Source organism: Aedes albopictus, chromosome 1 (genome assembly GCF_035046485.1).
Source record: "Aedes albopictus strain Foshan chromosome 1, AalbF5, whole genome shotgun sequence".
NCBI lineage: Eukaryota > Metazoa > Arthropoda > Insecta > Diptera > Culicidae > Aedes > Aedes albopictus.
In genome coordinates this window covers 260,458,277-260,485,116 of record NC_085136.1, presented here as the reverse complement: position 1 = coordinate 260,485,116, position 26,840 = coordinate 260,458,277, and the positions used below count along the sequence as shown (strand labels likewise).

At 40.4% G+C, this 26,840-nt stretch overlaps 3 protein-coding genes across 3 annotated transcripts in view; all 3 read right to left on the bottom strand.

The window, feature by feature from the left end:
* LOC115269359 (uncharacterized) overlaps positions 1–26,840 on the bottom strand; it is a 763,799-nt gene that overhangs the window by 525,515 nt on the left and 211,444 nt on the right. The window lies entirely within an intron of this gene.
* Positions 9,627–12,092, bottom strand: LOC134285773 (uncharacterized). Its single transcript, XM_062847305.1, has 2 exons — positions 10,018–12,092; positions 9,627–9,944 (listed from the first exon to the last, which is right to left on the bottom strand). Exon 1 carries the CDS (start codon positions 12,090–12,092, stop codon positions 10,434–10,436), a length of 1,659 nt encoding a protein of 552 aa, XP_062703289.1. The 3' UTR covers positions 9,627–9,944; positions 10,018–10,433.
* On the bottom strand, positions 13,131–16,541 carry LOC134285600 (uncharacterized). Its single transcript, XM_062846694.1, has 2 exons — positions 15,917–16,541; positions 13,131–15,843 (listed from the first exon to the last, which is right to left on the bottom strand). The coding sequence occupies exon 2, from the start codon at positions 15,541–15,543 to the stop codon at positions 14,950–14,952; it is 594 nt and encodes a 197-aa protein (XP_062702678.1). The 5' UTR covers positions 15,544–15,843; positions 15,917–16,541; the 3' UTR covers positions 13,131–14,949.

Below are 26,840 nucleotides of genomic sequence, written 5' to 3'. Positions count from 1 at the left end.
TATAAGCTCCACAGTAACAGAGCTTTAGAAGTTGTTCGAAAGTTTGATTCTCCATAAGATAATCGATTGAGTTTCTTCTGTGGAGCGAAGCACTCGCATCCACACGATAAGTCCACGTCAAGATTGTGGTGAAGACGTGACCGTCGCGTCGAGCTCATTCTTCGAAAACTTTTTGACTCGATTCGGAATTCCGCGGAGGCACGGCCGTACCCAATTTGAATGCGAAACGCTTTATTATTTTCCAATGCCCAAATATAAATCAATTCGATACAATCCCGGAGAGGTAGAGGAGGATAGATTGAATCTTTGGATTACTGTTGAATAATTTTTATGTATCGACATTAAGGAAAATCTATGTGGCAGTTTATCAAAATGAATCCGTCGTTCCGGGAAATATAGTCCCTACCAATCGCTCGGTAAAGTCTGGTGGGATCAGTGCCGCTTCGGTGCTTCCGCCAATATCTACGGCGTATGTACCTCTATGCAACAGTTTCGAAGGGGAAACCAAGGGCCATTTCACCGGTGGTCCTGATGATAATTTATGCCGCATCCGCCAGAGAACCTGAATGGCCAATAAAAAGAAGAAAAGAGGGATCAAATATTCTTTGTCGCAGGTCGCAGGCGATGCGACGGTGGCGCTCGCTCAGTGAAAAAGCATACATCACGCATGAATGGGCCGAAAACCGCCTTCTGGAAGCCGGTGTGGTGAGCAGCCGTTATTGTCTATGCGCGCTGACCGTGAACAGCCGGTGCGTTGTGTTGAGGTCCTTACTGTGGTAGTGTTGCCAGAAGTTGCAAATAGTTCTACCCAAGCAACATGCAAGTCATCTAAGAGTTACTGCAGCGCAGATTTTGGTTGTATAGTAGTCAATTTGACGCTATTCTAGCGTTATGTTAGAATAACGTCAAATTAACTTCTATACAACCAAAACAGGATCTCCAGTTAGTCTAGTGGTTAAGGCTATGGATCATCAATCCGGAGACTGCGGGTGCGATTCCCATTCCAGTCGGGAAACTTTTCTCGACTTCCTGGGCATAGTGTATCATTGTACTTGCCTCACAATATACAAATTCATGCAATGGCAGGCAAAGCAAGCCCTTCAATTAATAACTGTGGAAGTGCTCAAAGAACACTAAGTTGAAGCGAGACAGGCCAAGTCCCAATTGGAACGTAGAGAATTACCTTTTTTTTTTTAGATTTTTTAGCTAAGTTTGGCAAAAAGCAGGTAAAAGTTAATAGAATTTAGGTTCAATTAGCGCTTTCATCTTAAAATATGATCGACCCCATTTTTTGCGGCACTGTCGTAATTTTAAATTATTTTGTAGAAAATGTTGCAACCTTATGGCTAGTTTCCACCTGGTAAGGACTGTGTAAAAAGATAGGACAAGTAATGGTCACGTAAAACTTTTGCAATCAAAATTACTTAAGCGCTCGCAGTTGATAAGTAATTCGCAGCCAGAAAGATTTGCCAACAGATGGCACTGTCATGCGATGCTGTCAGTGATGTTGTTAATTTTCCGTACGGAATAATATGTCGATATATAGATATAAGTGACATTTCAACACACGAACACTAGCGCAAATTTTCCCTCACACAAAAGTGCACGCCGATTGAAAGGCTATTCAGATTGCATATGCAAATATTACCCAATCGAATTGGGTAAAACGGGTAAATAATGATAAAACTAACGTCCGGGGCAAGAGTGCAAATATTTTCCTCGCAGTTTCACAACTACATCTACAAAAAAGGCACGCATACATTTGAACGTGATTACCACTATTATTCCGTGAGTAAAAGTGACATTTCTCTTTCTTTTTTGTTTCTTCTTTCGCACCAAAGACATCAGTGTGCGTTAAGCTGTTCGTACACAGGGGCCTTAAGCTGTTAGTACACAGGGTCAAATATCTGTCCGAAAAGCAATCAATGCTTAAACATCTTGTTTGACTCGATCGAATTTTCAATAGTGTCAAACTGTTGTTTCTTGAGTTCTTTCCTTGGCAAATATTTGACCCTGTGTACTACAGGCCTTTTTTCCTTTGAAGCGGAAAACACAATGAGCCATTTTACGAACCGACAACAATGTTGATGAATGATGATGATATTGATTTTCAGGGGTTAGGACGCTACCTCCTGTCAAATTTTCATTCATAAAATCAGCCCGCAAAATGGACTATGGGGCCGGCAGCGGAATGCGGAGGCACTGCGGTATGTACTTAAAAAAATCCGCAAGTATGCCGCTGCGGCAACACAAAATAAGCGTGGATTTCTTGTGGTTATATTTAAAACAACTTCAGTTCGGTGAATATGTTTGTTTCCTGGAAGAAGGGAATTATGTGAGAATCTGCAGCATTGCTTTTGATCTGTCTTACTCTATCGAAAGAAATCTGAGGACTTTCGCGGCGGGATTCCTGGAGGAATTTCCCGGAAGAATCCCCGAAGGAATTTCTGGAGCAATCACCAGGGGATCTTCTGGAGCAAATCTCCAGAAATTCCTTCTGAGATTTCTCCAATATACGGAGAATTCTACGGAGATTCTTCCAAAAATTCCTCCGGAGATTCCGCTTGGAGTTTCTCCGGAGATTCCTTCAGGGATTTCTTTGGAGATTTCTCCAGGAATTCATCCGGAGATTCCTCCGGAAATTCCTCCGGACATTTCTCCGGGATTTCTCCAGAGATTCCTCCAAGAATTTCTCCGGAGATTCCGGGAATTCTTCTGGAGATTCCTCCGGGAATTCTTCCGGAGATTCCTCCAAGAGTTCCTCCGGAGATTTCTCCAAGAATTCCTCCAAAGATTCCTGCAGTTATTTCATCGGAGATTCCTCCAGGCATTCCTTCGAATATTTCTTCAGGAACTCCTACCGAGATTCCTCCAGAAATTTTTCCGGAGATTCTTCCAGGAATTTCACCGGAGATTCTTCCAGGAGTTGCTTCGGAGATTCCTTCAGGAATTCTTCCGGCGGTTCCTCCGGAAATTCCTCCAGAGATTCCTCCAGGAATTCCTGGAGGAATCCTCGGAGGAATTCCTGGAAGAGCCCTCAGAGGAATTACAGGAGGAATTTTTGGAGGAATCTTCGGAGGAATTCCTGGAGTAATCTTCGGAGGGAGTCCTGGAGGAATTCTAGGATGAATTTCTGTAGGAATCTCTGAAGAAACCTCCGGGGGAATTCCTGGAAGAATATCCGGAGGAATTCCTAAAGGAATTTTTGGAGGCATTTCTGGAGGAATCTCCAGAAGGTTTTCCCTGAGGAATTTCCGAAAAAAAAATTCTGCAGGAATTTCTGGAGGAATCTTTGGAGGAATTATTGGATAAATCTCCCTGATGCCACTCCTGGTGTAATATTAAAAGAAAATCCTGGAGAAAAAGCAGAAGAAACTATAAGAGGAACCCATAAAGCTACTCCTAGAGGAGACTTAGAAGGAGCTTCTGGAGGAATCCTGGAAGAAGTTGCTGAAGGAAGGATTTCCCAGATAAATCTGATAAACAATTCCTAGAGAAATCTCAAAAGGAATTTTTTGAGGATTCATATAGAAAACGCCCAGAGAAAACCTAGAGGGATCCCAAATGGTTCTTTTTTAGAAAAAAAAACTCCTGGAGAAATCTTAGAATGCATTCCTGTAGAAATCTTAGAAGGAACTCTTGGAGTGATCCCGAAAGGAATTCCTGCGAGAATCTCCGAATAAATATATGAGTGAACCCCGAAAAAAAAACTAAAGAAATCCCGGTTGAAATTATTGGAGGATGGTTCAAAAAACTCCTGGTAGAATCTTAGAAAACACTTCTGGAGAAAACCATGAAGGAACTCCCAGAAGATCCCATGCTATTAAATCCTGGAAAAAAAAAACAATAGTTCCTTCATGGAGGGTTTTTTTTTGTAGAAATTCCAATGAAAATCTCAGAGACATTTTATGAGAATCCCCGGCGAACTCCTGGTGGATGTTCCGGTGGAATACCTGGAAGAATTTCAAAAGGATTTTCTGCGAAATCCCAGAGAACTTTGAAATTTCCCGTGAAGCTTTGTTCCAGTATTTCTTCTAGAACACCATGAAGTAACCACCAGAGTCATAGCAGAATTCCTTCCACCGTAGTCCGAACCCCTAAATTGCAGAATTTATAATTAGTATCTATCCTTAGTCCTCGCTGTAATACCATTAAAAGTTCCTCCAGAATCCCAGCATAATCTCTCTTATCATTATTTTCCTTGGAAAGGTTCACAACTCCGTTGGAATCTCACTATCTGGATTTTCCCTAGAAGCCCACGCAAAAGTTATAAATTGTATCATTTTCCCCACATGCGCGCGAAAAAGTACATTTCAATTTCAACAACATTTCTTGAGGAAACGAACGCAATTTTTCTAAGTCCAAATCGTAAACAATCTGGTGCCCTTTTTCACATCATTCTTACAGCATCGTTTCGTTAAAATGCCGTCAGTTAAACAAATGTCAAAATTACTTACGGAAAAGGTGAAATTTTACTTGAGCGCTCTACTTGGCAACAGGAAATTTAGCATTAGGTTAAGATAACATACAAATATGTTTGTAAAAAATTCACCTAAATTATGTTCAAAATTTCTTGGACTTAATATCTTTTGAAGGGGATCGTGGGAAAATCCCTGAAGGAGTTCCTGGAGAAATTCTTGAAAGAGAGAAACCCCTGACGAAATTCCTGGAGAAATCCCTAAAGAAGTTCAAGGACAAATTCTTGAAGGAATTTCTGCAGAAATTCCCGAAGGAAATTCTGTTCATATTTTCAAAGGAATTCCTGCACAAATCCTTGAAGGATTTCCTGGAGATATCCCTGAAGGAGTTTCTGGAGAAATTCCTGAAGGAGTTTCTTAAGTAACTTCTCAAGTATTTCCTAGAAAATTTTTGAAAGTTTCTGGACGAATTCCAGAAGGAGTTTTTGGAGAAATTCTTGAAGGAGTTCCTGGAGAAATTCTGAAAGGTGGTCCTGGGCAAGTTACCGGAAGAGTTTCTGGACAAATTCCCGAAGGAGTTCCAGCACAAATCCTTGAAGGAGTTTCTGGAAAAATCCCTGAAGGAGGTTTTGGATTCAATTCCTGGAAAAATTCCTGAAAGAGTTCCAGGCCAAATTCTTGAAGGGGTTCCTGGAGAAACCCCTGGAGGAGTTCCTGGAGAAATTCCAGAAGGAGTTCCTAGAGATATCTCTGGAGGAATTCTTGGAGAAATTCCTGAAGGAGTTCCTAAAGAAATCCTTAAAGATATTCCTGGAGAAATATCTGAAAGAGTTCGTGGAGAAATCCCTGAAGGAGATCCTGGAGAAATTCCTGAAACAGTTCCTGGAGAAATCTCTGAAGGAATTCTTGGAGAAATTCCTGAAGAAGTTCCTGGAGAAATCCTTGAAGATGTTCCTGGAGAAATCCTTGAAGGAGTTCCTGGAGAAACGGAGCAGTTCCTGGAGAAATTTCTGAAAGAGTTCCTGGAGAAATTCCAGAAGAAGTTCCTGGGCAAGTTCCCGATGGAATTCCTGGAAAATTACCTGAAGGAATTCCTTGAGAAATCATTGAAGGAGTTCCTAGAGAAATCTCTGGAGAAATTCCTGAAGAAGATGTTCCTGGAGAAATTTCAGAAGGAGTGCCAGGAGAAATTTCTGATGGAGTTGCTGGAGAAATCCCTGAAGAGAAATTCCCGGAAGAGTTCTTGGAGAAATCCCTGAAGAAGTTCCTGAAGAAACCTCTGAAGAAGTTTCAGAAAAAATCTATCCAGCAATTACAGGAGAAATTTCTCCAGCAACTTCAGGAGAGATCTCTCAAAAAATTCCAGAAAAATCCCTGAAGGATGTCAAGAAGAAAATCCCTGGAGAAATTCTTGTAGCACTTTCTGGGTGAATCCTTGAATAATTTTTTTTGGATAAATCCCGGAAAGAGATCCTGGAAAAACCCTTCAAGAAATTCAAGAAATAAGAACCCTTCAAGGAATCTCATGCAAAATCCCTCAATAAATTGTAAGAGAAATTCCTGAAAGAATTCCTGGATAATCTTTGAAGGTGTTCCTGGAGTAATCCTAGTAAAAAGAATCTCTGAAGGAGTTCCAGGAGAAATTCCTGCAGAAATCCATGAAGAAGTCCCTGCAAAAAATCAGAAAGTAATTCCTAGAGAAATCCCCGAAGAAATTTGAGTAGAAATTCCTGAAAGAATTTTTGGAGGCATCCTTGAAGAGGTTTTTGAGGAATCCTTGAAGAAGTTCCTGGAGAAATTGCTTGAAGATTTCCGGGAAAAAAACCCTTAAGCAATTTCTAGAGGAATCTCTGAAGAATCCCTGGATAAATTACTGAAGTAGTCTCTGAAGTAAACGTAAACCATGGAGAAGTTTGTAACGCTCCGTTCTGTTTCCAAGTAACGGCTTAAGCGCCACCTTCAACGAAGGACCGTTACTCCGTTAATTAGCCCGGAAAGAGACTGCCTTCTCAGGGCAGGTCAACTGAAGTTCGCAGAACTAAGGTCGCAATTTCGTCCCAAACGTCGTACGGCAAATCAAATAAACTCAGCAGATAGAATTTCAAACAAATGATCTAAAATAATTACCGAAAATCAAATCTCAATGATCCGCCAAAGAGGAATTACTTTGCTAAAATTAAACTAACACAATCAAATACTCAATTCAAAATTTATTAGCGTGACGCGAGAAAAAAAGTGGAGTACAAACTAAATTCGAAGTAATTTATTATTCTAAATCAATAGTCGAACGCGGTGTCAATCCAACTAAATCGTTCGAGTTCCAAATAGTTTGTATTTCGGGAGCTGAGCTCCAAATTCAAAGCAAATTAGTTCGAATTCAAATAAACCTAATTGCCTATGGTGACGTCACGCTTTCTAGCTTTTTGGAATTCCAATTGGAAACTAACTCTAGAGTGAGCAAAAGGATCAGATCTGACCTTGATGTGCGCAAACGAGGAATCCAACGTCGGACGTCGCTCGCAGTCGGTAGTCCCCACGTGATTCAACCCAATCCGCCTTCTTCTGTTTCACCGTCGCGTAGTCGGTTCTCAGCTCGATCAGTGGCTTCGTCTCGACGCCTCACAAACGGGTCATGCGCGCAGGCGTTTCATTCGGGGTATAGGCGTCCCCTAGTTGCGTGGAGTGATCGGCCGTGGATGTAGCTTGGCCGACGCCTTGCGACTTATTGGCTTGCGATGACACCCGATTGCACTAAGGGGAGGGCACTCAAATCGACGAGACGAGCGAGGCGATTCTTTGAGCCGCCGACAGCAAATGTTCGTACGGTGGATGTCCGCACTGCACGGGCTAGTAGTGGTTCGTCGAATCCACAACGGACTACTCGAGTCGGCTCCAGACTAACCGCCCACGTTGTTAGGGCACGCTAATCCTAATCAACGCGGATATAATTTCACTTATTTGCTCACTAGTTTATCCTATTAGGCTTACCTGAATTCAATTGGCAGTTAATTCACTAATATTTAATTTCTTTCCAAACTATAATTCACTCGAAAATTTAGCTGTTAAATTTCAAATAAAATCAATTAATTTTCACATTAATTAAAAACACTAATAGCGCGCGAACTTACTTCGAGTTTAGCTATAAGCTATCACGGAATAATTATTTGTTCACTATCAAAAGCTTTTTCTAACTTGGGATCAAGTTCAACTTGTCTCAACAAAGCACTCCACTAAAGTGACGAGACGATCGCGGTCTTGATTGTGTCGAGCCTAAAAATTGCTGCGCAATTTCCCACTATTGGTGGATTAGAGAGAGTTTAACTTCAATAGTCTTTTGTATTTAGCTAGTAAATTTCCACTGCTGGACCTATTTGACTCTCTACGACGCAATTTCTGGGATACGACGCAATAGATTTGAATGTGAAATTTTTCATATCGTTTTCGAGGCCAACTCTTAGGTGGCGCATAGAGTAGTTGTTGTCTTGGCTGAACTTGTAAAACTGACAGCAGTTGAAAATATAGCCCCAAAGAAACAACAGTGCGGTCGATCTTCTATTGTATTTTCGTTCCCATCTATCGTGTGTGCAATAAAGTGTTGCGGCGAATCAGAACAAACGCTAATTTCGTTAGTGATCCGAAACCATCAATAAGCGGGACAATCAATCATCTCGGTCGGTCGGTGTCGTGCGTGAGTGAAAGTCACAACTGCATGTGACTATAGTTCACAGTAAAGAGTGTGATCGGTGGCAACCAGTGAGATCGTTCTACCTTCGGTGAAGAAGGTGAAGACTCAGTGACCGTGATAAGTGCCAATCTGGATCCAGTGATTCCTGTGCGCCGTTCGTAGCACGAACGGGAAGCAACCACCTTCAATCCCGGCAAATTACGAGTCCCGGCTCGATCATTGGTGATGACGTGATAATTATTAGAGTGAATTCACAATATGGTTACAAGTTTATAAAAAAAATCTTCGAGGAATTCCAAGAATATCCCACAAAGAATTCTAGGAGAAATTCCTGAAGGGATTCCAGAAGAGCTCCTGAAAATCGTTCATGGAACTTTAGGAGCAATCCATCAAGGAATTCCAGGAGAAATCCTTGAAGAAATACCCGGATGAGTCCCAGAATGATTTCTAGGAGGAAACCCTAAAGAATGCTTGGAGAATTTCTAGGAGAAATTCCTCAAAGAACTTCTTTAAAAAATCCTTAAAATATCCAGGAGAAATATCTGATGGAGTTCCTACAGACATTCCAGGATGAATACCGAAAGCAACTGCGAAGGAGAAGGAGAATATCCTTGATAAAATTCCTAGAAGAATCGCTTCCTGGAGGAATCTCTGAAGGAACTCCTGGAGGAATCTCGGATGTAATCTCTTGTGGAATCCCTGAAGAACTTTCTGGAGGAATTTCTGAATGAAAACCAGGAGAAACCCTTGACGGAGCTTTTGGAATTCCTGCAGGAACATGTGAATGAACCCTGGGAGAAATCCCTGGAGAGCTCCTTGGATAATTCCCTGAAGAAATTCCATGATTATAGTTACAGAAAAATCCTAGAGGACTCTCTAAAGGAACTACTAGATACGTCTTTGAATTAGCTTTAGTAAAACCACCTGACAGAGCTTCGGGAAGAATCCCTGATATTGACACGGTAGGGATTCCTGGAGCATTGGCAGATTTTCTTTTGGATAAGCACCACTCTGCAAACGAGCGTTGTTTTGAGTCATGCAGCCAGCAAAATACCCGTTTCATTAATTGGATGCCCTCTACTCGCAGTTCTGGATTGCCTGTGACGTTGTTTCGGTGCAAATTTCTAGGAACTTCAACTATTTTTTCTTACATATATTTGCGATGGCGCAAGAAGCAACCGAAATAGTTATTTATGTAACAAGTTGCCAAATATATTTTTTACAGCATTTCACAGCAATCACTACTCTTAACCTTAAATAGTATTCTAAATATACACATGTGATGTTCAGTAAACTTCGAAAGTACAACAAAAGCCAACCAGTGATAGCTCCTGGTCACACTGTTGTACCTTGAGTACTTGCCATTGTAAAATTTGGTTCTTCTAAATTATCTCTGCAACTTACAACACTGCATAATGTCAAACATCGATCAACACGGTTTTGCGATAAGATATCGAATTCGAATGTTCATTTAAGATCATATATAAGTTAAGTGGCGTCTTTGGCGTTATTTTGATACACAGAATTTTTTAACGTGATTTAATAACATAGAATTCTTGCAATAGTTGGCAACACTGGTCTTGCAAATTTAAATATAGCTAAATATCTCTGATATGATGTGTGTTCCCGAGAGGGAAACCAGATTTTTATAGCAGCTCAGGTTTTTTGTAGCAACGCTTAAACTGAAATTTATTAACAAATTCAATAAACACAATTCACAACACAGACTAAAATTACTAACAACATACAATTAAATGGTTTTCTCGCCACGACTTCTTTTCTCAATTCTCTGGTTGGACTATAATTGGGGCCGTTACCCTAATCGGTATGTTGCGCGGATGCTATTTTTGTAATCACAAATATTTTCAATTATACATTACACATAAGAAAACTTCTATTCTTGCGTCTACTTACGATATAATCCACTGGCACGGCAGCTTTTCTGGTTATTTTCCCCTGTTTCGGGGCGTACCAAGCACCGGTATTTGCACAGCTAGTGGGAGAAATCCAGGTAAGTATTTGCTAAGTTTCACTAATAATTTACCTTTTTTCTCTACAGGTTTCAACTTACGGACTTTGTATATCAGTTTACACCGCACTCCCACAACTTACGGAAGCACCAATTAGTGTAATTTGGTTACCGAAATAAATTTTAAATAACTTTAATAACTTTAAACTGATTTTCTTTTCCTACTTTTACGATGGCGAAATTCCGTTGTTTTTATCGAATTCTACTTGCACCTCATTCATCTACTTTCACCTCTTATTTCACCTACCACTACTACCGCGCGAGAATTGTCATGCTGCAGTTATGTTGTGGTTAGACGGGTTCATATTTTAGACCGGTTCAAAATGTGCGGCGTCGCAACACCCCAGCCCGTAACATCCGGCATTTTCGGATTTACATTACCTCTTAACGACGCAAGCTTTACCAAGTCCCGTCTCTGCGCCTTACCATCTTCGTCCTCACGTTTGTCTGTCGAGCTCGTCCTTCTGAGACCTTGATGACCGCAGCGATGAAGCTTCATCTGCAAGACTGCCGGGATTTCCCGTCGACCACGAAGAATCGTCGAACCATTGCAAGCCGTTTCCGCTAGTGTCGTTGGTAGGATCTTGCCCAACAACTTGCGCCCCTCATCGAGCGCGCGCATCACCCCACGCTTCTCCTTTCGCCGACCGTTCTTGACTTCCTCCGGTTTTGCGCCACTTGCGACGAGCTTTCTCGACGGCCACTTTTCCTCGTACAATTGCGGCAACAACTCGCCGCGGTGCCTCGTCGAAAAGCGAGTCGAAAACGCCGATCCCCACTTGGATCCCTGACCGCTCCCAGGACTCTCTCCTTCGCCATCAAATGCGTCGGTGTCGCCGGTTTCGCCTCTTCTAGGCTCCGCAAGGCTTCCAGCGAGTTGATCATCCCGTTTCGGATTTCGAACCCGCCTATTTTGTTGTTCAGCCTGTCTTCTTGCGTTCGGGATGAGAACCGCCATGTTCGTGGCGATTTTTCCGGAGCTGTCCGGATGACGACACGTTGTAATTTCTTGTCTCCGGGTCTTCGACAGCGATTCGTCTTCGCAGCGATCGCCGACGAATTGGGTGGTTCGCTCTCTTATTCGCTGGACCCATTTCTTCTCTACGGTGCCCCGTGAAATTGTCACCACCGATTCTTTCGATGCATAATGACTCTCGGGCGGCAGATCCTCGTTTGTTACCTGCCGGTGGTAACCGAGATAGTTGTCGGTCGCCGCTGGGGTTTGCTGTCGCGGCCCATAGACCGTCCATCCTAGTTTGGTTCGAACAGCAATCGGTTCCACTGGCGTACCCACCTTTGCCTCCATCGGTGCAAACGCGTGGATATTATTTACCCCAATCAGCAACTGCGGCTGTCCGTCGTACGATTCAATGGGCAGTCCTCGCATGTGCTCGTACTGTGCTGCAAACTCCTCAGAATCCAACCTTTGATGTGGCAGCATCAGTTTGTCCACCGTGTGCACTGTGTGCAACAGCATCTTGCCGCCGGCTGCAGCGCCTGTTCCCGAAGCCCACAGACTCATTCTTCGGCAATCCTCCACTCTCGACGTGTTTCCCGTCCACCGGATGGTCAATCGCTCTTGTACTCCGACCGCGCCCAGACGGTCGGCGAGCTTTTTTTCCACCAGCGTGACGGAAGCTCCTTCGTCCAGGAACGCCAACACCGAAACTGTTCTGCCTCCGCAGTGCAGCTGTACCGGAACGATCCGGAACAAGACCGTGCAGTTTGTCCTTATGGGTGCACTCAGCCCGACCGTGTTTCCGACCGGAGGCATGAGCGAGTTGTGGAACTCTCTGCAGTCGCCGATGTTGCAGCGGATTTTCAATTTGCACTGCCCGTCGTGCTCGTTGAGGCAGACATGGCATAACTTCTCGAGCGTCACCAGCTTCAAACGCTCATCGTACCGCAACTTCTTGAAATCCGCGCAGTGCTGCAGACGATGATCCTTGGATTGGCACATCTTGCACGGTTTCAGCTTACTCTCTTCACTTGTGTTGTAGGTCGAACTTCTGGCTTCGCAGTGACAGTATAGCCCAGCCTCATTCGAACTATCCTCTTCGGACTGGGAATCTGATTCAGACGACGGCGGTGGATTGAACTCCCGTCAACATTAGCTTCGCAGGCGTCTGCCACGATGTCCATCAGGAAATCCGTCAGCGTCCTCAAGGTTGTTTCCCCTCGACCTCGCCGGTAATGGACCCACTCACGCTTTTCCCGATCCGGCAGCTTAGCAACCAGCGACTTTATCAGCAGCGGGTTGACGAGGTGTTGCCGTAGATCCGCTGCCTCCAGATGGCCGCAGAGTTGCTCCACCGTGTTTCCGAATGGAACAAAACTCCTCAGATTGTCCGGCCTCGGGGGTTCCAGCTGATTCACCTTGTCCAGCAGGCATTGAAGCAATTGTTCCGGGCGGCCGAAGTGCCGGCGCAGCTTCTCGATGACCTGCGGGATGATTTCGGAAAGTAGTAACTGCCCAGATACCAGTTCGAGGGCATCGCCTTCCAGCGCTTCCTGCAGTCGCATCAGGTTTTCGTGGTTCATGTAGCCGCAGACATCATTGGACGTTTTGTAGGCCGCGTAGAACAATGGCCACTGTGCTGGTTTGCCGGAGAATTTTGGGAGTTTGTAGGTTAACCCCATCCTCGCGGTCAGCTGGGCCTTCGTCGGCCCGGTCTGCTGCTGCCCCAGCCAGTTTTGGCTGGCACTTCCCACTTTCTGGCACGTCTTCCTCAGAGCACTATCCCTCACCCTCGTTTTCATGGATAAATGCGAACTCTGGGTTGACGGATCAGAATCGTCAGAGTTTTCGTCGTCCTCGTCTTCTTCGTCGGTGCTCTCGTAGTCTCGCGTTAGCTTATTCACGTTCGCCTTTCTCAGCTTCAACACGTTTGGGTTGACTTTGCCGGAAGGACCCGCTCGCGAAACGTCCTTGACTACTTCCGGCGCCAGCTTCGACTTTTGACCCGAAAGTTCCGCTAACTCCTCATTAGACCTCTTCATAAAAAATGAAATTTCTCAAATTCAACCAGTCACCCCCACATCTGAATTCTAATGCTAAAACAAACTTCAGGTCTAATTTTCAGCTAAATTGGTGAAGATTTCGAGGTGCCTCAAGTCAAAAATGTGTTTTTTGGTCATTTTTTACCTTTAAAAAATGCCCATGAAGGCTAGAACCCATATAAAATATCGCGGCCGCCAGTAAATGAAAGTTTTTTCTATTCCTTACAACTTTTGTGAACATTATGTGCTGATCGGAGAATGTTTTGATCATATTTATTCGATTTTCAGTCATGCAAGTACCCTAAAAAGTTACATTTTTCAACAGTTTTTGTTCTACGAAATTCCAACACACAACTTTTCTAACAAGTATCAAATCATTAAATAATTGCCCACATTTTTCTGAACAACATTGCCATACATCATTTTCTTATACGATCGACGAAAAAAATCACAAAAATCGAAAAGTAGAAGCTTTCCTGAGTTTTTTGATATCTGGGGTAGACGCAACTGTTGGCAGACAGAATAATCAAACATAGTAGCTTTGCTTTTTCTTGATGATTGCGATGATTGATCATTGATTCAAGTGACAGGTAGGCACAAGCAAACATTGCTTTAACAAAAGTGACGTATAATGTGTCACAGTAGAATGTGAGGATTGGCTCAGATGGTAAGGCTATGGACTGGCAAACCAAAGGTTCAGAGTTTGAGTATCGTCATTTTATCGTATTTTTATCATCATGCTGAAAATATCAACCTGTACTTAAAATGCAAAATAAACGAATCAATTCATTGTTTCAATTTACCTGGCCTTGTAATCTATTTCAATCGATGGCTGGTGTAGGGAAAACGCATGCATTGACGCATCATTCCGACAGAACTTTTATGTTTGCGTAGTTGAAAATCGAACACGCTAACTAATTTATTTCTCAATCCGTAATTCGGCCCTTACTGGGTAGCTGGGTAGCGGATCACATCCGCTCATTAGAATCATAAAATTTTCCGTCGTTAGGTTAGCGTATTGAATTGTAGGAAAACCAACTTTCACATGTCGAAAAAAATGCATTCAAATTTCATAAAAAATACGATAAAAATGACGATACTTAAACTCTGAACCTTTGGTTTGCCAGTCCATAGCCTTACCATCTGAGCCAATCCTCACATTCTACTGTGACACATTATACGTCACTTTTGTTAAAGCAATGTTTGCTTGTGCCTACCTGTCACTTGAATCAATGATCAATCATCGCAATCATCAAGAAAAAGCAAAGCTACTATGTTTGATTATTCTGTCTGCCAACAGTTGCGTCAACCCCAGATATCAAAAAACTCAGGAAAGCTTCTACTTTTCGATTTTTGTGATTTTTTTCGTCGATCGTATAAGAAAATGATGTATGGCAATGTTGTTCAGAAAAATGTGGGCAATTATTTAATGATTTGATACTTGTTAGAAAAGTAGTGTGTTGGAATCTCGTAGAACAAAAACTGTTGAAAAATGTAACTTTTTAGGGTACTTGCATGACTGAAAATCGAATATATATGATCAAAACATTCTCCGATCAGCACATAATGTTCACAAAAGTTGTAAGGAATAGAAAAAACTTTCATTTACTGGCGGCCGCGATATTTTATATGGGTTCTAGCCTTCATGGGCATTTTTTAAAGGTAAAAAATGACCAAAAAACACATTTTTGACTTGAGGCACCTCGAAATCTTCACCAATTTAGCTGAAAATTTGACCAGAAGTTTGTTTTAGCATTAGAATGAAGATGTGGGGGTGACTGGCTGAATTCTAGAAATTTCATTTTTTATGAAGAGGTCTACTCCTCATCCATCGCCGCCATTTGCATCTCGAACGACGACTCCCGGTTCGCCTTCAGCCGCTGAATCTGCTCCTTCTTCTTTTGGAGCATCTCCGCTTGCCATGCTCTTTGTTCTGCTTCTTCTTCAGCGCGCATCTGCAGCTCCAACTCCATCTTTCGCTGCTCGAACGCACGCTGCATCTCCCTTTCCTTCTTCCGCAGCTGCATCTCCACCTCCAACTCTTCATACTGCCGCTTCTGCTTCTCTTCTAGCGCTCGGCGCTTTGCTTCCAAGCTAGACGCAGCTAGACAAGAACTGACGCTGGATTTGTCCGACTCGTTGCCGTGTTTCCGGGTGCGAGACTGCTTCTTGGTGTCCTTCTGCTTCTGCCGGTACTCCTGGGCCTTCTCCTGGCAGGCCTTGCTTTGGCAGTACCACTTCTTCGGCAGATTGTCCTCATCGATGTCCACGCAACATGTATGGAACCATTTAGAACATCCGTCACAGCAGACCATCACCTCGTCGCTCGTAGATAGTCCACAAATTGTACACTGAGTTGTCGTCAGATCCATGACGGTTTGGTCGTGGGTGGACTCAGCATCGGAAGTCATCTTTTGGCAGGTCCGAACTTCTCACTTGACACTATCACTTCGCAGAAGTTACTTCGCGGATGTCATTTAATTTTTAAGAATGTTCCCGAGAGGGAAACCAGATTTTTATAGCAGCTCAGGTTTTTTGTAGCAACGCTTAAACTGAAATTTATTAACAAATTCAATAAACACAATTCACAACACAGACTGAAATTACTAACAACTTACAATTAAATGGTTTCCTTGCCACGACTTCTTTTCTCAATTCTCTGGTTGGACTATAATTGGGGCCGTTACCCTAATCGGTATGTTGCGCGGATGCTATTTTTGTAATCACAAATATTTTCAATTATACATTACACATAAGAAAACTTCTATTCTTGCGTCTACTTACGATATAATCCACTGGCACGGCAGCTTTTCTGGTTATTTTCCCCTGTTTCGGGGCGTACCAAGCACCGGTATTTGCACAGCTAGTGGGAGAAATCCAGGTAAGTATTTGCTAAGTTTCACTAATAATTTACCTTTTTTCTCTACAGGTTTCAACTTACGGACTTTGTATATCAGTTTACACCGCACTCCCACAACTTACGGAAGCACCAATTAGTGTAATTTGGTTACCGAAATAAATTTTAAATAACTTTAATAACTTTAAACTGATTTTCTTTTCCTACTTTTACGATGGCGAAATTCCGTTGTTTTTATCGAATTCTACTTGCACCTCATTCATCTACTTTCACCTCTTATTTCACCTACCACTACTACCGCGCGAGAATTGTCATGCTGCAGTTATGTTGTGGTTAGACGGGTTCATATTTTAGACCGGTTCAAAATGTGCGGCGTCGCAACAATGTGAGATAGGCAATTCCAATGTTCGAAAATGTTATAGTGCGTACGTGTATAGCGTATTACGATCGTTTCTAGATTAAATACTTCTGCATAACATGCTCCGAAAGAGTATAATGGCTAATAAACTTTACTTAACATGCAGTTCATCCTGGTAATGTTCACACAAGAGAAAATGAGCGAAAAAATGCACAAGTGTCGAAAAGTAGAACTTTTCGTTGGCATCGTTTCTTGCGGAAGCGTGATAGGCACGTGTGGTTTTTTTCGGCTGGTGTGCTTCTTTCCAGATAGTAGGCGACGACTGAAATCAGTTCTCTTTCGGCCAGCGATGGAACAATGGATGGAGGTACATACATAAATTGATGAGCTCGTATCATGTTATTTTATTGTTTTTTTTTTAATTTAAGCATTTTTTTAAATTTTAGTTGTGATGGAACTAGTGTCGGCTTTGAAGAATATTATGAATCCCTGCACCGTTTTCTAGAACAAAAATGTGTTCTAGCTTGGATGTCTAGATGTGGATGGCTATGCTATCTTAGAAAAGTGGACAAGTGATTACATAAGACATTCAGATGTTGTTCCATTTTGTCCGGTAAAACTTCAGATCCATTACGATACCACATTTTTCAATCTAAAAAAAAATGAAAAAGAAACTCAAAAACAGATGACGAAACTGAAATCACTGCACTGCCTCCACCCACACGCTTTTCACACATCCCTTGAGGCCTAGAAAGGGTTACGGCCGGGAACGGGCGGTCGGTGATTTATGCCCAGTCAATAATTTACTAACGTTGACAGGCCACCGCTCGCCAGTTTCCGGTTCGTGATCGGCTTGCTTGCTGCTTTCTTGCCGACGGAAGAAGGCAGACCGGCTTCCTGAAAACAATCCGAAAAGCATCGAAGTTTACCACCCTCACACAGGAGACATCAAGAAACTGACACAAAAGATGAAAGTGTGTTTGGGTGCTTCTTTGCCGCTTTAGTAGGTGAATAACATTCTTGAAATAGGGTAGAAATCTACTTCGTCATATATGCGCTAATTCCCGTCATATCAGGCGGAAAATAGCCGATAATTACAGATACTCCAACTTACCTCTGCCAATGGCTCATCAGATGGAAGATCAAAGATGTACTCTATCAATAACCAGCCCCTATAGCACTAAAAATCGAATATGTAATTACGCAAAATTTCGCGTTTCAATTTCACTCCATTTACGAGTTTCATAAAACATTTATGTGCCACGTTAGTAAATTTGAGCCCCTCAATTGGAATGTACTGCTAACCTGAAAACTCGGTATCCAGCTCAACAAACTCGGTCCAGAGGAAATGGCACACATGTTGATGTTGAATAAGTAAATTTGACTTCCCAGGGTCTGCTGCTGCTTCTATATATAGTCTATACCTATGTAGAATCGCGAAGGAAAACATCCGAACCAACCAACCACCCGCCAGACCGCCTGGTTGTTTGGTTGTTTCCCTCGCTTAATCAGTATTCCGGAATCGATTTATCTTCCGTTAATTGTATTTGGGACTTTGGGTTCGGGAGAAACAGCGGTGTCAGCGGTTTTTTCCATACCCTTTTACCTAGCTAGCGAGTTCCAACTGAGTTTCCGAATGTGCTGGTCGCGTGGGGGAGGCAAGCTTGAATACATTTTGGCATGGAGCGCAAAGGTGGCAATTATTAACGATGTACCTAGTAGTTGCTCAGACGGGGAAAGCCACTATGACTGGTTATCCAACAATTACTTCTGGAGTCTTTGAAATTTGTTTCTATTTTTCCAGAATGTTAACCCGTTAACGCCCAAGGTGTCTCACAATTTAAATCTTGAAATAAATTTGTTATTAAAGGTCAAGTTCCAATAAAATGAGCATGATTTGACGAAAAAAATGGGAGTCTATGGTGTAGTTCCAAAAAATTTCTTCATTGTAGGTCCTAAATATCTGATAATTTTTTAGAGTTCTATTTCAGCACAACTTCTACGCTATCATTATATTCTGATCCGTATAGATACAATGCAGCTCTAAACAAGTGAGAGAGATGACAAAAACTCAAAAAGAATAGATAAAGGACTTATAAATTGGGGTAGAAATATAACCCGATAAACGCCTAAAAGTATGCAATATATGGTCCTTGTAATTTCATGTATTTTCGACTGCAGTGTTCAACATTTCTCAAATTTATTTTTTTAAACAAATCAAATAAAGAGTAGCCCCTATGTGTAGCATAAAAAAAAACGTTAAAATACTGTAGAAGTTAGATTTTACACAGATAATGATGATAAAGTAATTGAGTTTTTCCTTCAGTACCCCACAAATTCTCTTTACGTACACACCATACGTAAAGTTTTCAGAAATTTTGCATGTTTTGAAAAGGAAATCGTGTTAAATACTGTTCCTTTTAATTTATATCCTTTGACAGATACGTATTTTGATCTCAACTATAAGGCCGTCTTTAGTGTCTAGTACCGCCTTCTCGAGGGTACGTGATCGCCCAGCAGTAAAGGAGGTGAAAGTTGCTGCGGTGATCGAAATTAGATCAGATGAGGAAGGCTGAAAAAAAACAGTAAGCCGAAACGTCACAACGTTAAATCAGTAGTTTTCATTGGCTCACCGAGAAACATCAATAAAACAGTTAAATATCAGTTAACAGTGATTAACACATCCAATTAATTAAGAATTACGTACAAAAGTCTGGAAACGCTGGAGGGAAGAACATTCCTGGTAGAAATCCCTGAACGAATCCCGGGAGGATTTACTTAAGAAATTCTGAGAGGCAAATCTGGTAGAATTCTGAGGAAATCTCAGCTGAAAGCTTGGTAGGAATCCCTGAAATCACAGAAGAAATCTTTTGAGGAATTGCTGGTATATATCCCGAGCGAGGATCTCGGCTCGTAGAATGAATTCCATCAGGATTTTCTAAAGCAACTCTGGCAGAAATCCCTGAAGTTATTCCTGAAGGAATCCCGTAAAGAATATCTGATGGAATTCTTAGAGAGATCATGACAGGAATGCCGACCAGAAGCTGAGCAGGTATTCCTGCAAGAATCATAGAAGCTGTCTGTATGATCTAGGATTGCCTGAATAAATCTCGGAAGAAATCTATATTTTTTCATATTTTTCTTAAGAGGAATCCCTTAAAGAATTACAGCAAGAATACTGGAAGGAATCTTTGAAGGAATTCCAGCACAAATCCCTGAAGGAATGCAGAAAAGAATAACTAAAAGAATCCTTTCAGGATTTTACAAAGCAACCCCTGAAAAAATCCCTAAAGAGAACTCCGGAGCAATCTGTACAGCAATCGCAGAAGCAATTTCTAAAGGAATCCCGGGAATAAACCTGGGAAGATTCTCGAAAGGAATGCTTGAAAAAATCTTGGATAGAATTCTTGAAGGTATCTCGAAAAAACCGCAGCTCATCTAATCTCATCTCAATTCTTCACCGTACTATCTAGCCTCTACCTCACTGTCTTCTTTGCCTTCTATTCCAACCCTCTATCCTACGCTCTATCATAACCATTAACCCTACCATCTGCCCTACCCTCTACCCTATCCTCTACCATGACCACTGCCCTATCCTTTACCGTACTCTCTAGTCTATATTGTGGTTAATCGTACCGTCTACCCTACTCTCTACCCTAACATTTTTCCTACCCTCAACCCTACTCTCTATTCTACCCTCTTCCCTACCGAGTACTCTATCCTCTACCCTAACCTTCTATTCCACTCTCTCTACACTATCCTTCACCCAAACCCTCTACCCGACCGTCTGCTCCACCGTTTACCCTACCCACTACCCTACCATCTACTATGACCCTCTACCCTTTTTCTCATAAAGCCCGATCGATAGATACCCATATTGCATATCTCAAACTGCCATGCTGTGGCCACAATCTTGGATATGGTCCACCATCTTGGATTTCGAAATGGCGTCAAATATAGATTTTTGACTTCAACACATCAAGCCCGATCGATAGATACCCATATTGCATGGTATCATAGCTCAAACTACCACTCCGTGGCCGCCATCAGGATATGGTCCACCATCTTGGATTTCGAAATGGCGTCAAATATAGATTTTTGACTTCAACACATCAAGCCCGATCGATAGATACCCATATTGTATGGTATCATAGCTCAAACTTCCATTCCAAAGCCGCCATCTTGGATATGGTCCGCCATCTTGGATTTCAAAAGGCGTTAAATATTGATTTTTGACTTCTACTCATGAAGCCTGATCGATAGATACCCATATTGCATGGTATCATAGCTTAAACTACCATTCCGTGGCCGCCATATTGGATATGGTTCGCCATCTTGGATTTCAAAATGGCGTCAAACATCAATTTTTGACTTCAACACATCAAGCTTGATCGATAGATACCCATATTGCATGGTATCATAGCTCAAACTACCATTCCGTGGCCGCCATCTTGGATATGGTCCGCCATCTTGGATTTCAAAATGGTGTCGGATATTCATTTTTGAGTTCTACTCATGAAGCCTGATCGATAGATACCCATATTGTATGGTATCATAGCTCAAACTTCCATTCCAAAGCCGCTATCTTGGATATGGTCCACCATCTTGGATTTCAAAATGGCGTCGGATATTCATTTTTGAGTTCTACTTATGAAGCCCGATCGATAGATACCCATATTGCATAGTATCCGAAGCCGTTAAAAATCATATATTCTGGAGTTTTGACCGCCATCTTGGAACCTGAGCCGCCATCTTGAATTCCAATACCCCTATTACCACCTCCACATCTTTAGGAATGTTTATGCCAAATTTGATTGAGATTTCGTGACGTATTCCAGAGTTATGCCTATGTTCCGGCATACATATATACATACTTATATACATATAAACATACAAATAGACTAACATACAAACATATAAACATACAAGCATATAAACATACAATAATACATACATCGACTTTTGTATGTATTGATTAACAACTCTGCGAAGAAATGAACTATAAATTGTTACCCATTGTCAAGATTCCAGAGAAATTTTTTTTTTCGCATTGGAAATGAAGCTCATATATCGTGACAATATGTAATCTTTGCAGCATCGTTTACGCCACCTAGTGAGCCAATCACAAACAATATTATCCACTATGAGCAAGATATGGGTGTAAAGAACAGCTTCTCTGAAGAAAGTATACTAAAATTTTGCATAATTCTGGAGATATTCACATCAAAAGGGCATCTGTCCTATAAATAGGACGCTGGGCGGATATGGGTTAAAATAAGATTTTTTTTATTTAGCTACGTATTTTTTGGAAAAAAAAACTTAGACTTCACAAATGACGATTTTCAAATTTTCTTCTGCCTTCTCCTTCCCTTTCATACAACGATGACTATGATTCATTGAGCAAATTATCTCAGGCTAATAATTTAAAAGTCCTACAAAATAGCAACGAATTGCTTGTCATTCCCGTTTTTTAAATTCCTGGAGCCAATTTCCGCTTCGAAAAAAAAAGGAATACTTTTAGGATTTTTTTTGTGATTTCTTATAGATTTTGAGAAGATTTTGAAGGCATATCTGGATGATATAGATACAAGTGCAATTTATGGGTTCTTTGGTTTATTCCCGGATTTTTTTTGGAGATTATGAATTATAGACACCTTTGAGGGATTCTTTGAATTTCTTTCTCGCGCAATTTTTGAAAGCCCTGAACATACTACTTGAACCCTACAATTTCTGTAATTTGTCTCCAAGAATTTATAGATAAATTCCCAATTGAAGTCATGGAGGAATATTTGACAGAACTTCCAATAAAAGGTTCTGACACATTCTACGGGCCCCGTATCATCAGTACCAATTTTTCAAAGTTGAGTTATGGCATATTTGACATTTTTATCACATTCTACATTACATTTGTCATCCAAAAATGAATTCGACATGATATTAGTGTGACAATAAATATAAATGGAACGACGATTAAGATTAACATTAAAATCGTGATTTTAAGTCTTTTAGGCACACTTTTCATCCAAACTATCGTATTTCAAACACCAACGCACTGATTTTTCAAAAGTCTTCCATCATTTGTAGATAAATTTATGAAGATTTTTTAGCATAAAAAGATTTTTAATCGGAAGACTTTACAACTCTGAAATATGGCTGATCATAGTATGGGTTTTTATTGCGTTGTAACGTCACGAAAAATCAACATTTTCAAATTTTATTCAAAAACGAAAAACGTTACAAATATGAAATTTTGTATGCTCTTTGTACTCGAAGATCTTTCTAATGAGACTAAAAGAAAGAAAATCGGTTCACGGAAGCCTGAGTTTCACCTGGTTGAAGTTTGCGTTGTAACGTCACGAAAAAAAGTTCTGTGGAAAAGACCAAATCTTTCTTCTGGCTTGGACGGCTTCTGAATTGGACAAACGTAGTTCTATATTCAAAACAGTTTCGTTCTCGTTGTGTATGAGCTCTTTTTCAAGATATCGTTTATAAATTGCGTACCATTGCCCGTTCATAAACTACGTAGACTTTTGAAGGACGGGGAAGATGGTGTTTGGCCAAAATCTACGATGTAATTGTACTACGATATTGTATTTTTTTAATCGTAATCAAATACCACTCAAACCGAAAATTTCTGTGATATCAGTGGCCAACAGATGAAACACTGACGAAATTACAAAGTTATTAAGTTGGTCAAAGACTTACAGTTGATAGATAGTTTGATTTAAAGTTCCACCAACAGGCGGTGCTAGAAAACTTACAAATTTTAAATTTCATACATCTCAGGATCCCTATTACATAGAAATATGATTTCTTCGGCAAAGTTGTTTGGGACTTGCAGTTGATTTACCAATAGATGCGAGATTTTGCCACTAGAAGACGTTAGTTTCCATTTTGCAAAAGTAGGCAAGGGATTAGAATTTCTTGAAAAGTATTCTACAAGCTGGAACTTTTTTCACTTTGGACATATTGTATTCAAATCAAATTGTAATCAAAGATCAATATTGGAGATGAACCAGCCGCGGGCTGAAAATCTCCTTAATAAAGCTAATAATAATAATAAAGATTTAGGAACGAACGGACGTGTTCGTGTGGCGCTCCGTTTCAGCAACCGTTTTGAAGCGATTGGAATATGGATTCACGACAATATAATTCTTAACTTTCAAAATTTAATTTGATTTGATTCACTTATTCCTTAGAACAACAGTCAAAAATATGATTCTGCTTAAAGCGCTCCATCTTTGTGTAGAGCTAACCAATCAAGTCCAAAATTGTAGAAATTTCAGATAACAAGATGAGGAACTATCAGTCAAAATTTGAGAGTTTTTAATATATTTTATAAAAAGTTACGGCTTGTTGAATGTGTTTTGGGTAATTAATAAAATTGGCATGCTTTTGAAAATTTTCAACTATCGCCGCTGTGTGGCAGAAATTAATACCATACGGCTATTAAACTGAAAGTCCTTGATCTACCAAACAACTTTAATGAAGCAACCATCTTTCCAATTAATCACGATCCTGAGATAAGTAAAACTAAAAATGTGTATGCCCTCTAGCGCCTCCTAGTGGAAGGATTCGAAATCATACGGCCCATCAATTGAAAGTTCTTGACCAGCCAAACAGTTTTGTCGAGGACACCAACTGTCTAAATAGTTAGGATCTTGAAATATATGGGATGGATATTACGTCAGTGTTACATCTATTTTTGATATAACAAGAATCACCGACAAACAGACGTAACACTTACGAAATTGAAACTCATATATCTCAGGACTCTAATTACTTAGACTTTAGACTTTTACAATGTTGATGTCTTTGGAAAAGTTGTTTATCTTGTCAAGAATTTTCAGTTTGGTTCAATTTTCTAACTAGTCGTAGTTGAAATTTTGAAAAATCATGCACTTTATATTTAATCAAAAAATATTCAACATGTTGTAACTTCTTATAAAGTGCCCAAAGATTTTGCCAAAAAATAGTTTCTTAAATAGTCAAAATTTGTTGAAAACTTTTTGAGAAATTCTAAACTATTGTAAACTTTTAATTAGCGTCACCCAGTGTGTCTGAATCTCACATCCAATAGTAAATCAGCTGTAAGTTTTTGACTTATCAAACAACTTTGCCAAAGACACTAACTCTGTAAGTAATTAAACCTCTGACATATATAGGATGGATTTTCTTGTCAAAATTAGGTCTATTTGTCTCTGGAATCACAGAAATTGATGCCCCTAAGTAATATGCAGATCCTCAGGTATGTCTTTGGTTCAATAACTGCTCGCACATCTTAAAGCGTTTCTAATTGATTCAATGACATTGCATAAATTATTGAAAAAATGTTTAATTCGACGGCGTGATTAGTTTTATGCTGCAAAATATAAATAGCTGGCGGTGCGAAGTAATGAATATCAACGGTTTAGTGTTTGGGACAATATTAGATGAATATGGGTGGTACTAGGCCGAAGATGGGTACCATTAACCTTCATGAAGGAGTTTTCATACTGCTGATAGCAATAACTTGGCCCTCCGAGCCATTTATCACAAAACGGAGTTTCAATAGAATAAAGTTTCTCTTGGAGCAGTGAAAATAATGCAATAATATATTCACAAATTCGGGCAAATTTGGCTGATTATTCTGATTCTAAAATGATGTGCATTTTCGTCACGTTACAACGCGAGCAGAACCCTGTTTGAAACTGAACGGGCGTTGTAACGTCACGAAATGTAAAAATCGATTATCCAAAAACGAATCCGAAATGCATATGTTTTATTTCACTGCATTAAAGAACAAACCAATAAATTTCAATGGTGGGAGAAATTATGAAATAAAAATCCGAGCAAATTTTTCAAGATGTTGGTTGCGCGGTAGAGGGAGTCGAATTCTAGCGCGTTGTACCGTCACGCTACAAATACGCATTTTAAACAAGTTTTTCTAATGAAAACTAAATGTTAAACAGGTCTAACATATAGGAAATTTTACAAGGAATCTGAATATGACAAAATATTTTGAGGTTTACAGTAGTTTTTATGAATTATAGTGAAAAATCTGTCTACGAATGCGTAGAAACGTTGTAACGTCACGGTAGAATGTGTCTTATCTCGACGGCGTGATGAGTTGCCCCCCGAGCCATTTATCACAAAACGGATTTTCAATAGAATAAAGTTCCCCTTGAAGCAGTGAAGATAATGCAATGATATATTCACAAATTCGGGTAAATTTGGCTGATTATTCTGATTCTAACATGATGTGCATTTTCGTGACGTTACAACGCGAGCAGAACCCTGTTTGAAACTGAACGGGCGTTGTAACGTCACGAAATGTTAAAGTCGATTATCCAAAAACAAATCCGAAATTTAAGTGTTTTATTCCATTGAATTAAAGAACAAACCAATAAATTTCAATGGTGGAAAAAAAATCAGAATATCATAAAAATCCGAGCAGATTTTTTAAGATGTTGGTAGCGCGTTAGAGAGGGTCGGTTTCTAGCGCGTTGTAACGTCACGCTACAAATACGCATTTTGAACACGTTTTTCTAATGAAAACTAAATGTTCAATAGGTCAAATATATCAGAAATTTTACAAGGAATCCGAATATGAAAAAATATTTTGAGGTTTACGCTTGTTTTCATGAGTTATAGTGGAAAATCAGACTACGAATGCGTCAAAACGTTGTAACGTCACGGTAGAATGTGTCTTCTTTAAGCAAGCATCGAGGTGTAATTTTCAATGAAAATTCAGATAAAATCTAAAAAGACAAAATTCTATATGGACAAAATTCTATATTCTATATTCTATATGGATTTTCTCGTAAAAGTTGCTGGTTAAATTTCAAACTAAACTGATAGAGGAAACTAGTAAACTGAATTAAACTAAATAAAGGAAACTAATGATGAAACTCCAAAAAAATTCCTAAAAAAATCTATCTGTTTTCTTTTTGATTACATTTTGTTTGAAAAAAAAATCTTAGAAGAATCCAGAGTAAATAAACCTCGTTCAATTTGCGTACAACTTGTTTATAGTATTGCAGTGGAAAACTTAAAATACTCTTGTGGAATCCCTATTTATTTTTTGCGGAATTCTGGAGACAAACTTTGATAATATTTTTCAGAGTTAATCTAGAGTTAACTATGCGAACTTACAAATGTTTTGTAATTTACTTATATTAACTTGTTGAAAAAATCTCTATGATACAGTTGTCAATATCAAAAAATAAATTTTCTGATTACCATAATGTGTGGAAATTACTGGCGGACCACATTCTGTGGGGTGTGAATAATGATTAGTGACATTCCCCTTGCGTGTCCTTCCCCTAGTAAGCATCGGTGACAGCAAGCATCATGACGAGACAGTCAGTGTGTTGCTGCCTCATTGAGGAGTGGAGCTTAGGCGGAGCAAGTCGCCTGCATTGCAAAGTCCCGTATCGTGCTAAGTGATTCTACTATAGTTTGCTAAGATGACTGCGAACGGATTGTTCCGGTGAGTGACGCAATATCAACAA

Excerpts from the sequence above, each read along its gene's own strand:
- LOC134285773 (XM_062847305.1), bottom strand. The coding sequence starts at position 12,092 with ATGTGCCAATCCAAGGATCATCGTCTGCAGCACTGCGCGGATTTCAAG.
- LOC134285600 (XM_062846694.1), bottom strand. The coding sequence starts at position 15,543 with ATGACTTCCGATGCTGAGTCCACCCACGACCAAACCGTCATGGATCTG.